Source organism: Tamandua tetradactyla, chromosome 19 (genome assembly GCF_023851605.1).
Source record: "Tamandua tetradactyla isolate mTamTet1 chromosome 19, mTamTet1.pri, whole genome shotgun sequence".
Taxonomy (NCBI): Eukaryota; Metazoa; Chordata; class Mammalia; order Pilosa; family Myrmecophagidae; genus Tamandua; species Tamandua tetradactyla.
In genome coordinates, this window is record NC_135345.1 from 48,532,666 (window position 1) to 48,545,426 (window position 12,761).

The following is a 12,761-nucleotide window of genomic DNA, read 5'->3' on the forward strand; positions in this document are numbered from 1 at the left end:
AATTATTCACAATCACCAAAAGATGGAAACAAACCAAATGCTCATCAACAGATGAGTGGATTAACAAAATGTGGTACATATATATGATGGAATATTATGCAGCAATAAGATGAAATGATGCCTTGAAGCACATGACAAGATGGGTGAGCCTTGAGGGCACAATATTGAGTGAAATAAGAGAAACACAAAAGGATAGATACTGTATGAGTCCACTCTTATGACCATGGTAAAGGTAAAAACAGAGGCTTATAATACAGAATATATGGAATTTAGAGATACATAAAAACTAGAGATGGGTGAACAGTTAGCTAATGAGGTTGAACACCAATGCAAAGGAATAGACAGACATGAATTCCATTCTCTACTGGATCTATAAGTAATATTACATATGGAGAATGAACAAGATTGAAAGGTATTCTACAGACCTATGTGCCACACTGATTAACACCAGAAATATAAATTATTTCTTGCAGGAACTACTTCAAAGGTACGATTCATGTACAAAGAATGTTTAAGTCCAGGGTGCAGGGGGAAAACTGCCATTGCATGCTATGGGCTATGTTTAAGAGGAAAACAGCATTACCACAGCAACAGCAGTGGTAAATAATGGGGTGAGGGACAAGAGTTGAGGGGAAGTTTAGATTTCTTATTTGATGAGGATGTGTTTATGGGTTTTCTTTCTCTTAGGAGCAATGAAATTATCCAAAATTGAGAGTGTAGGTGGACTGTGGACTTTGGGCACTATACATGATGCCTGATAGGTGGGTGAAGGATGCACTGATCGAGAAGTAGATCATGAAGAATAGCACATACATGTGATCGAATGATGTTCTGCCACAAAAAGGAACAAAGTCGTGAGGCATGCAATGACATGAATGAACATGTAGGACATTTGGTGAGGCAAAATAAGCCAGAAACAAAAGAACAGCAATGGCACACGCTCCTTTAAAAACTGCTTGTAAGAAAACAGCAACCTAGAGTAAGTAAGTAAGCTTTTATAGCAGACACATTTAGTCTGGAGTGGTAATTATTATTTCTGAATTTTGAGAAGATGTTATATATATAACACACACACACACACACACACACACACACACACACATATATATATACACATATTTAACCTGATATTTGGAGATAAGAATGAAGCCAATCAGGTTGGGGTTAAAGTAATTCAGAACACAGGGGTAACAAAGACATTGTCTATATTTTAGAACCACTTTGAGACCAAAGGAAGAAAGGTCTGTTTGGTCTGGAATCTAAATTTTCTGTAGCACATAATCTAACTCAACCTATCTGGAAAGCTCATTTGAACAATTGAGATACAGGGAACCCAGAATAAGAAAAAGGTCCTTTAATCCTATATAGCTTGATATAATGCCTAGATACATTCAGAGTATATTAAGCAGAAAATCAAAAAGTATTGGCACAGTCTCTTGAAGGATGAGAGAAAAAGTATGGAACTATTAAACTTTACCATCAGGGAATCTCCTGATATGGTATCAACCTTTAGGGACACCCAAATCATTAGGCCATGCCCTCGATCTTGAGGCTTACTCTTCTGAAGCTTATATAGGTAGGGAAGCTTAGCCCACCTATAGGTATGCCTAAGAGTGGCTCTGGAGGACCTCTTTTGTTGCTCAGATGTGGCCTCACTCTCTCTAAGCCCAACTCTGAAAATGAAACCATTGCCTTCCCCCGTACATGGGAAATGACATCAAGGGATGAAAGTCTCCCTGGTGGCATGGGACTTGACTCCCAGGGATGAGTCCAGCCCCGGCACCGTGGGATCAACAATACCATTTTGACAAAAAGGGGGAAAAGTGTAACAAATAAAGTATTAGCGACAGAGAGAGTTCAAATAGAGTCTAGAGGCTATTCTGGAGGTTGCTATTATAGGACCTTGCTACCGATCATAACCTGCCAACCCCCAACCAGGACCATTCCAGCCAATCCTAAAGAACACCGAGGGCAGTATATACAATTCCACAAGGTCTCCAGGCAGTAGAGTAACTTTCCAGAGATGTACAAGCTCGAAATGAGCCTCTGGACCTAGCGGGCCCAGCCTCTCTAGAACATCAGATAGTTCCATCTCCCTAGCCCCTATTATTTACAGACCCTTCCAACATGAAAGAGTAAGAATGGCCATAGCCCAAACACCTCCAAAGAGAGGGACAGAAAGATCAAAGTTAATGGTGGAGTTATACAAAGAAGACAGGATTTAACAAATGAATGATTGCTGAATAATTAAATTGATATCTCTTTCAGTCTCCAGTATCTTAGAACTAGAAGTAAAAAACCTAAAATTGTGGAATTGTAACTGATGCCAAACTCTGAAATATGTTCTACAACTAATTGTGGTGTTGTGCTTTGAAATTTATTGCTTTTTTGTACATATTATCTTTCACGCAAAAGAAAAAACAGTCAATTGTGATGATAAAAAAAATATTTACACCTTCTAGCTTCTTAAATTCTGGAGCAGCTACAAGGAACAATCTGAGATGATGGTATGGTAGTCCATGACAAACTCTGGAATCTGTCCTGTAACCACTTGTTGAAGAGTGCTTTGAAAACTATTGCTTTTCTCTTTCTTTGCTTTATTATATATGTTATATGATACAATAAGTAAGTTTAAAAAAAAGTCCTTAAGTTTCCACTAATCTTAATTGGGTGCTTCATTCCTTTGAGACTTTGTACACGCTGCTATCTCTGCCAATTAGTCTTTTTCCTTCCCTGACTAATTTTCCCTCAAGCCTCCTGCTTATCTCTTTCCAGTAGTTTTCAGGGACCTTCTCTTTTATTTTTAAATATTTCTATTGACAAATCTTCACACACATACGGACCATAGGTGGTGTATAATCAATGACTCACAATATCACATAGTTAAGTATTCATCATCATGGTTGTTTCAGAAATTTTGCATGACTTCAGAAAAAGAAATAAAAAAAAAAAGAAAAGAACTCATACATCCCATACCCTCCCTCTCCTTGACTACTAGTATTTCAATCTACCAAATTTATTTTACTCCTTATCCCCTCATTGTTATTTTTAAATAGTTTTTTAATTGTGAAATGTAACAAATATACAAAAGCAATAAGTTTCCAAGTACATTTTAATGAGTAGTTATAGAACAGATTTTAAAGTTTGGTATGGGTTACAGTTCTGCAACTTTTTGGTTTTTTTCTTCTAGCTGTTCCAAAACACTAGAGACCAACAGAAATATCAATATAATGATTCAGCAGTCATACTCATTTGTTAAATTCTCTATTATATTCCTCCTCTTTAAATAACATACACATAAAAGCAACAAATTTCAAAGTACATCACAACAATCAGTTGTAGAACAGATTTCAGAGTTTGGTATGGGTTACAGTTCCACAATTTTAGGTTTTTATTTCTAGCTGCTCTAAGGTACTGGAGGCTAAAAGAAATATCAATATAATGATTCAGCACTCATTCTCATTTGTTAAACCTGACTTTCTCTGTATAACTCCACCATCACCTTTGATCTTTCTCCCACTTTTTAGGGGTATTTGGTCTATGCCTATTCTAACTTTTTCATGTGGGAAGGGGCTGCCAATAATATGGGATAGGGATGTGGAACTGGTTGATGCTCTGGAAGGGTTGGTCCCTCTGCATTTTAGCCCAAATAAGCCCCCTATTATTTATTTATTTTTTATCCATACTTTTTTACTCCTCTGTCCATACTCTGGATAAAAGGAGAAACAAACACAATGTGACTAATCACATGGTCACATTGTGAAAGTTCTATCTTTATACAATTTCCTCGAAGAATCAAGGCTACTGGAACACAGCTCAACGGTTTCAGGTATTTTCCTCCAGCTACTCCAATACACCATAAACTAAAGAGAGATTTCTTTATAATACATAAGAATAACCTCCAGGATAACCTCTTGACTCTGTTTGAAATCTCTCAGCCACTGAAACTTTATTTTTTCTCATTTCTCTTTTTGCCTTTTTGGTCAAGGAGGCTTCCTCAAATCCATGATGCCAGGTCCCAGCGAACCCCAAGAATTCTGTCTCACTTTGCCAGGGAGATTTATGCCCCTGAAAGTCATGCCCCACTTAGGGGGTAGGGCAATGAGTTCACCTGCCAAGTTGGTTTAGAGTATGGCCACATCTGAGCAATAAAACAGGTTACTGGACGGGGTGGGGGGGTGACTCTTAGGCATAATTATAAGTAAGCTTAGACTATCCTTTGCAGGAATAAGTTTCATAAGGGCGAACTACAATATCAAGGGGTCAGCCCATTGATTTGGTTGTCCCCACTGCTTGTGAGAATATTAGGAATTCTACAAATGGGGAAGTTGAATATTTCCTCCTTTCTCCCCAGCCCCCCAAGAGGACTTTGCAAAGGGACCCACACCTGATGGATCAGTTTTATGCTGTCAAACAATGTCTTATGCCTTAACATAGTTCTTACTAAACAGAACATTGGAATAATAGAATACTTGTTCTCCATATGGGGATACTCTACTTCCATCCCCTAATACGTGATACATGGTGATTGCATATGTGGTGTTAACTCACTCAGAATTAGCTATCAGAAATTAATCATATATTTATTCTATTATTTTAGGTGTATTTTCAAGAATTGTATGTCTGTAGTATTTTGAAGCAATATGTACTCCCAAAAATCAAGTACTTAAAGCTAATCTGATTCTGTGGCTGTGGTCTTATTATAAGTAGGATCATTTCTGAGTAGGATTTTAACTTAGGTTGAGATATGATGGACCTAATTCAGGATGGATCATAGTCCCCTTATTGGAATACTTTATAAGAGGATAAAAAATGCAAAGAAAGACACAGAGAAGCTTAGTGAGAAGGACAGATAGAAATTTTGAGAGACAGAAGCTAAAAGAGAGAAATAGGCAGAAGCTCAGATGGGAAGCCTGAAGCCCAAAGCTAGCAGCAATGAAACTCAGGAGAGAAGAGTGAGACCAGGAGATGTGCCATGTGTTTTCCCACTTGTCAGAGGATTCCCAAATAGTCAGCAGTCTTTCTTCTGGAAGAAGGTATCATCCTGTTGATGCCTTGATTTGGACATTTTTTATGGCCACAGAACTGTAAACTTGTAAGTTAATAAATCCCCATTGTAAAAGTCAACCCATTATCAGTATATTGCATTTTGTCAGCATTAGCAAACTAAAACAATGTTGGGTACTATTTTCAGTATTCATTACTCACCATATTTATAGGATCAACTGGTCCAATGCTGTTTACATAAACATCAGTTTCAATTACTGTGGGTCTCACTGAAAAACACCAACACAACGGATCATCAAAGAAACAGTCAGAAGTAACTTTAAATAAATTGCAGTTCTGAAATAAATTTAATAACCAGTATTCCTGGCCATTAAAAAAGCACAAGCCCCTTTTCAGCTTACAAATCCATCTAAACTAAAATTTAAGTTTTTGACTAAAAATTTGCAATAGTAGACAACCTGGAAATGTTAAAAATATCCAAATCATCCACAAAAACTAAGGAGGTTAATTCAAGAAAAATTGTCAGAAGCAATGTTCTGAAAATATTTACAGAATTTTAGGGTCAAAATGGATATTAGAGTTTAAATAGTATGTATTCCCATGGATATACATCACTGGTGTGTTGCTAGATGTTTAACAACCTTGCTGTTGGATGTGGGGAAAAGCATAATACATGGCTTTTACTGATTTTTACAATGCAAATACTCCCAAAGTGGCTGACTCCAAGCTTCTGAATTGACATCATGGAATGTACAGTTGGGATGATATACTAATCAGTGGTTCTTCAAAACGTTATGAGCTGGCTCAAGTAAACACAAGAACCCCAAGTGTTCTTATGAGGATTAAAGAAGATATATAGTGCATGTAAACCATCTACTGGCTGATAAAAGGAGATTAATAAATATTTGTTCAGAACTCCTTGTTAACCACATTCCTGAAAGACATGCATTCAGGTTGTTTTTAGTTTGCTCCCAGTGTAAAATATTTTGTGACCTAATCTTCATGAATCATCTTTTGTACAACCCTTCCCACAGACCTTATCAGTTATCTTTTGTAAGAAAACATTCATGTTTCCCCAGTTAGATTTTTTCTTTCTTTTTTTTGTATGCTGTATGGTGGAAGTCACATTTCATCCTCTTTCCATGTGAGTATCCCCTTATTGCACCACCATTTGTCAAATTTTTGTTTAGTCGGTTTTTCATTTGTTTGTTTGCTTGTCATTTTGGGAAGTGTTTGGGCCAGGAATCAAACCCAGGTCTCCCAAATGGCAGGTGAGAATTCTACCACTGAACTACCCTTGCACCCCTCTCAGTTAGTTTTTTAATTATATATACGGAGCTTTTATGTTCTATCAGAATGTGCAGCACAGGTCAGGCTTGTAAAAATTCATGAAGGATAGAATTAGCAAATGTCAACAACAGTGCCATATTTCACTGTGATTTGGGCTTTCAACATTTGTCAGGTATTTTTTTACTTCTTGGAATCAAATTGTATATAATAACAATTATTCATATAGTTTTGTTTTCTATAAAATATTTTCATATAGTTTCCTTTACTACCTTACCACCACCAAGTAATATATAAAAAGATTCATTTACTGATTCAGCAAATATTTTTTCTTGTATGGGTATACAGTAAAGGGTCCACAAGCTGTGCAAGAAGGAAAATAACAATGTTCCAAGAAGACAATTTGCCATACCTCACACAAGAAATCTTATGGCGATAAAGTAAATGAGATGAAGCAGACAAACAATGCTTTAGATTGAAAATTTGTTTGCTAAAGTGGCATGTTTTTAGTAACATGTGCTCCATTCTTTCTAAACTTTACCTGTTTTCCTTTCCTGGTGTATAGTTTATTGTTATCTTACAGTTCAAACATTATGACTAACATGGCAGGATATACTGCTTCCTCTCATACATAGCTGTATCTGTCTATCCAAGTATCTGTTCTGCCTGAGTCTTCCATGCTTGGTAACTTCCAATTTGGTAGAGACCTCAGGATAGCAATCTTTAATGGAAAACCTGAGGCATTATGAAAATCAGTAATTTGAAAACAATATTTAATTTTATACCTTTCAAATAGAAAAAAAAATATCTCCACTTAGGAAACCACACAATAATATTTACATAATTTGACTTCTTCAAATAAAGATTTTATTACATAGTATACATAGTTTCTAGGCTAGAAAAATAGAGCTTTTGAAAATAGTGTTGTATTTGTAGTCTCCGGGTCTATACATGCTTAAAAATATTGTTTAACCTGCTAACCTACAATTAAGTTTCATTTCTTTTTATTGCATGAGCAGGCACCAGGAATCGAACCCGGGTCTCCAGCATGGCACACAAGAACTCTACCTGCTGAGCCACCATGGCCCGCCCAATTAAGTTTCTTAAATAAAACTAGGTCATTTATCGAAGACTTTATAGAAAATTTATAGAAGACTTTATAGTTTATCATATGCTGATGAATTCTAAAAAGAGATGCTTTGACCATTCGCCATTTATGCCAGACCTGCTATGAAATGTAGCCAATAAATGTCATATAATTAAGCTAATTATAGCTAGATTTATAGGATGCTTTTTTTGAAAGCAAATTAATAGCAAGACAATAGGCTTATTAGTTCTACTTATAGGTATATTTTAACCAGTTATAAGGAAATAAGTGAAATATAACACTCCTAATTAGATTTTTTCACTTCGATTGATAAATCAAAAAATACTAATGCCTATTCTTTTCATCACATTACTCAGAACTGCACAAATTGTCTCCACTGAAAGTTAAATGATGTCCAAGGACAGAATGTATTTTTCAAATTTACCATGTAGAAAACTTTAGACAGGAAAGAGTTATTCTAGGTTTCTGATATTAACATTTAAGCCAATCATAAAAAGAAAATATGTTGTTAGAAAAATATTAACTCTGGAATTATGTATGAGCCGCAATGCCACTGGGGACACTGAAGCATTTCACAATAGAAATAAAGCATGTTCAACTGTGATAGGATTAAAGAAGAGTAGCATCAATAAGTCCAGCACTGTTATTGACAAAGAATAAGTAATTTTTATATATATGCTTAGAAACTATGAGTCTTTTTTGAGTTATTTCATCCCCATTTTTACAATTCTGGGCTGCTGGTATTTAATCAAGTCCTTTAATCTATAACCTCCAAATTTGAGAAAAAATAAATCTAAAAATTAACTAAAGAAGTTCAAATTAATTTTTAAATCACAATTAGTGATTCCATGCTTCAAAATCTATAGGAGAAGTTGTAATTCATACCAAAGTCTGAAATCTTTTCTACAACTAATTCTTGCAGTGTGCTTTGAAATTTATTGCTTTTTTGTATATATGTTATTTTTCACAGTAAAATTTTTTTTTAAATATATAGGAGAGAGAAGAAAGCAAAGCAATTTGTCTTTGTACCTTAATAATGCCTCATTACCATTTTTAATGGTCAATACTCTGAAGAATATTTGTAAGTGAAATTACTTAAAATATAGGCCTCTTGGTAATTGTAAATACTCTTTCTTAGCACTAAGATTTTGCCCATTCAAAACTTCTTCAATTGCAGTATTTTAGCTATATTCTAAAAGGCAAATATTATATTTCAGTTCAAATTCAAAAGTGGGATTAAAAGGGAATTGTCCCAGTTTCATTAAATTATATCTACTAACACACACAAATTATGTTTACTTCAATAAATTCAGAGAGCAAAGATCTCTTTCTTTGTATGAGTGAAACAATGGATGAGAAAACCATGTACAGTCATAGCAAATTACACTCTTGATGCACAGACATCAGGTAGCTATGGCAATGGATTATTTCTGGGGGGCACTTTTCTATGTTCTGATTCTTTGGTTTGAAGTATCTCACCAGAATGCAAGTAGATAAACTCCTGCTGGTAGTGAGTGTATAGAAAGGACAGAGGTTCAGGGCAACTCAAATAACACCTAGAGAGTATGAAGAGAATGAAACTAATAATAGTAAAACCAAGGAAGCAGTGAGATCAATGTAGTTGCAACTTTCAGTTTCCAGGCAACTGAGACAAAGCTGAAGAGAGACAACTCTTAGATGTGGGCAATCGGTTTATCAATAAGAAGATATAAACTAAAATGGATTCTTAAAATATTTTCACCTTCCTTTTTTAACCAGGCTTTCTTGAACCTCTTACTCTCATCTTTGGCAAATTATATAGCTTTTTGGTCATTTTCAGATATTAATATTCATTGTGAAGGATTAAAATCTCTTACCCTGGAGAGTCAATTTTAAGGAAGTCTTTTCTTATAGCCCTACAATAGGCATTAAAACAAAAGAAAACAAGAAAAATCACACAATCACATTGACCCAGATATTGCAAAAACAAACAGTCCCATTGACCCCAAAATTATTTTTAATTACTAAGAATGGCTTCACAGAAGAATGGAAGATTCAACTCTTATTTCTATAGTGACATAGTTGCTATGCAGTAGACTAAGTAACTTGCTCCTGCTCCTATTCCTATAATTGATCAGGGGAAAAGAGAATGAGAAAGAAATAGCTGTATGTAAAAAAGCAAAAGCAGCTGAGAACTCTGCTCACCTACAATTTTACATGACTAGGATAATTTATTTTCTTGTGGGTACAATAAACACCAAAATAACATAACTGAACTAGAGTTATCTCACCAGTCTTTTGATTCAAGAAAGTCGCTCATCAACAGCATATACTCAGAACTATACTGTCAATAAAAGGAACTAACAGGTGTGGAAGACATAGAGAAACATTCAAATTTCCCACATCAGGAAAGTGAGCAGCATAGAATGCCTATGAAAAAAAACTACTCATACTCTCCTATTTATACGAGAATCATTATCTATATGCCTGCCCTTCAATTATACTAAGAGCCAACTGGTGTTAGCCCCAAAAGAAATAACAAGACACAGGTTACATCTGCACCTAGTAAAATGGAGACAGAAAATTCCACCTCATGCCTCCTCCATGCCCCAAAACCAGAAATCTAGAAGATTTAAAGAGATAGTATAAAAGAGGGAACACATGCCTCACTTCCACACTTAGCCAACTACTCCCTTTCTAGAGGCACATTTTAGCATATATTCTCGGACATGGAGAACTTTAAATTTGTATGGATATTAAATTGTATATTGTACTGAATTATTATGTATTTGACATCAGTTGGAAAGTAATAGAATCTACCTGAAAAGTTGTTAATGATTCAATATAGAGTGGTTGAAGCTGTAGCAGAAAAAAAAAAAATCTTTAATGATAATTCCACCATCAAATTGAGAAGTCCTCAATAAATTGGTATACAGATTTTCAAAGAACCACCAAAGAGAAGAGATAGTAACACAAATTTTGGACAGAAAGAATGCCTACAGAGATTGCCTCAAAAAAATTGCTTATTATTTTAACTCTGAGATATCCAGATAAAATGCTTTATAATGCCACAGTTATAAAGCTCTCTAGGGCAAGTTTAATTTAAGCTATTAAACAGAGTGCTGTCACAGATGCACATAGAATATAGTGAAGTAGAGTGATTATAGTGAATATAGTGAAGTATGATGGGTAAAATGGGAGTATAGAGTGATAAATAATTATCAAATTAATCCTCCTAATAGAAACAACTATAAAACTTATTTTTAAAATTACAGATGGTCGAAAGAATCAAAAGCAACTAACTAGATTTTATGTAACACTTTCCCGGAAAGAATGAAGATGCATTGAGAACTCTACATTATCTTTTGGCTACTTCTTTCCCTTGGTGCACTTGCTGTTTCACCGCACAGCAGTAGTGACCAAACAGAACACAGGGGCCTTCAGCTTGCAGATGTCTCATTGGCTGGAGAGACAAAGTTGGAGGTAAGGGATGCAAGACAGCAAGGGATTCCCTGGAATAAAGATCACCACAGGGAATTTAATGACATTTCGTCTGCCACTTGTCCTCAAGGCACGAGTGAATTCCTGAATTGTGCATGTGCATGGAGAGATGCTGAGAAAACAAATATAAAACCACTTTAAATGATAGTAATAATGGCTCATGGACTTTCAACACATGTGGAATAAAAATACATGGAAATAATAACAAAACACAGGACTGGAAAAGTTTGTGAGTTTAGGGTGTAAATGACCAGTAAGGATCTTGAGCTGTGAGAAAATTACTAACATGTTGTTAAATCTAATATGACAATAAAGAATATTTCAATCACTACAATTTATAAATACATAATAAGAGAAAATAATATCATTGCATGTAAAAGGAAATGGAGAAAACCAAAAGCAATATGGAAGAGAGTAAAGAATTAGACAAATCAGAAAGTAAGTAGGACGATAGTTTTATAACAAAATATATGGTAATAATTTTAATATAATACACATTTAAAAGACAAATATTGTCAGGTTTGATAATAAGGAAACAAAATATATGGTTGTGGTAGTTAGATTCAGTTGTCAACTTGGCCAGATGAAGGCATCTAGTTCTGTTGCTGTGGCCATGAGCCAATGGTATGTGAACCTCATCTTTTGCTGATTACATTTGCAGTTGGCCAGGAGGTGTGCCTGCTGCAAGGAATGATGTTTGACTCAATTGGCTGGTGCTTAAATGAGAGAGCGCAATGTAGCACAGCTCAAGCAGCTCAGCATACCTCATCTCAGCACTGGCAGCTCAGCACTAGGCCTTTGGAGGTGCAGAAAAAAATCACCCTGGGGAAAGTTGTTGGAACCCAGAGGCCTGGAAAGAAGGCCAGCAGAAGTCACCTTGTGCCTTCCCATTTTAAGAAAGAACCTCAGTTGAAAGTTAGCTGCCTTTCCTCTGAAGTTCTAATGAAATAAATCCCTTTTTATTACAAGCCAATCCATCTCTGGTGTGTTGCATTCCAGCAGCTAGCAAACTAGAATGATGATCTCTAAGAAAAGTGATCTAAACACTAGGACACAAAGGAGTTAAATTACAAAGATTACAAAGATGACAAAGATATACCAGATAAATCTTAATCAAGGAAAGGAAGAATAGTTAAATAATATCAAAGCATATTCTAAAGCAAAATGTATTACTAGTGAACAAACTGGTCATTTTGTAATGGTAAAAGTGCTAGTTCAACAGAAACATATAATAATCCTAAATTTGAATGTATCTAAGTTTTGTTTTGATACATATACAGCAAAAATTGACTGATTTTTTTTAACATACATACATTTTTGTTTATGGTTAGGAGCTTTTAAGACACTTTTTTTCAGTAGTTGTACAGACTATTTGAGCAGCAAGAATAAACTTGTTTTGAGTATATTATGATATGATTGAAATTAAGCTAGACTTCAATAACAAGTCTATCCCTAGAATATAGCTTAATTGTAAACATTAAACAAAATTTATTTAACTACTTCATGAGTCCAAATAGGAATCAAAAAGAAGTAAATTTTGTGAGGTTAAACCACTGCATGAACTTATATACATTTTTCTAGGGCCTATCTCTCGATATTTTCTCCAAACACAAGCAGAAACAAACAAGCAAACAAATAAAAACACCAAAAATGTAAAAGTAAAAGGACACAAAATCCAAGCTTTCAGCACAACTTGAAGACAAGAATGCCCAAATTTCCAAACCTTGAAATATCTATAATGATAACAATAATGATAATCAGAAGAAGAAATCAAATCTAAGGAAGAAATATTTCTGATTCACCTCTGCTTTAATGCAAGGTATGTGTTGAGCAAAGCACACTAAGCCAAACTAGGAAGGGAGCTAGTTATAGGTCTAAA

At 35.0% G+C, this 12,761-nt stretch overlaps 1 protein-coding gene across 4 annotated transcripts in view; it reads right to left on the reverse strand.

The window, feature by feature from the left end:
• The window catches only part of GABRG1 (gamma-aminobutyric acid type A receptor subunit gamma1), a 93,577-nt gene that overhangs the window by 44,738 nt on the left and 36,078 nt on the right, over positions 1 to 12,761 (reverse strand). For 2 of the 4 annotated variants that reach the window (XM_077136775.1, XM_077136774.1), the window contains exon 3: positions 5,209 to 5,276. In XM_077136775.1, coding sequence (XP_076992890.1) covers positions 5,209 to 5,276 — 68 coding nt within the window. Of the gene's footprint in view, positions 1 to 5,208; positions 5,277 to 6,605; positions 6,658 to 6,835; positions 7,026 to 12,761 lie in introns of those variants that run through there. The other 2 variants (XM_077136776.1, XM_077136777.1) reach the window with 2 other exon arrangements.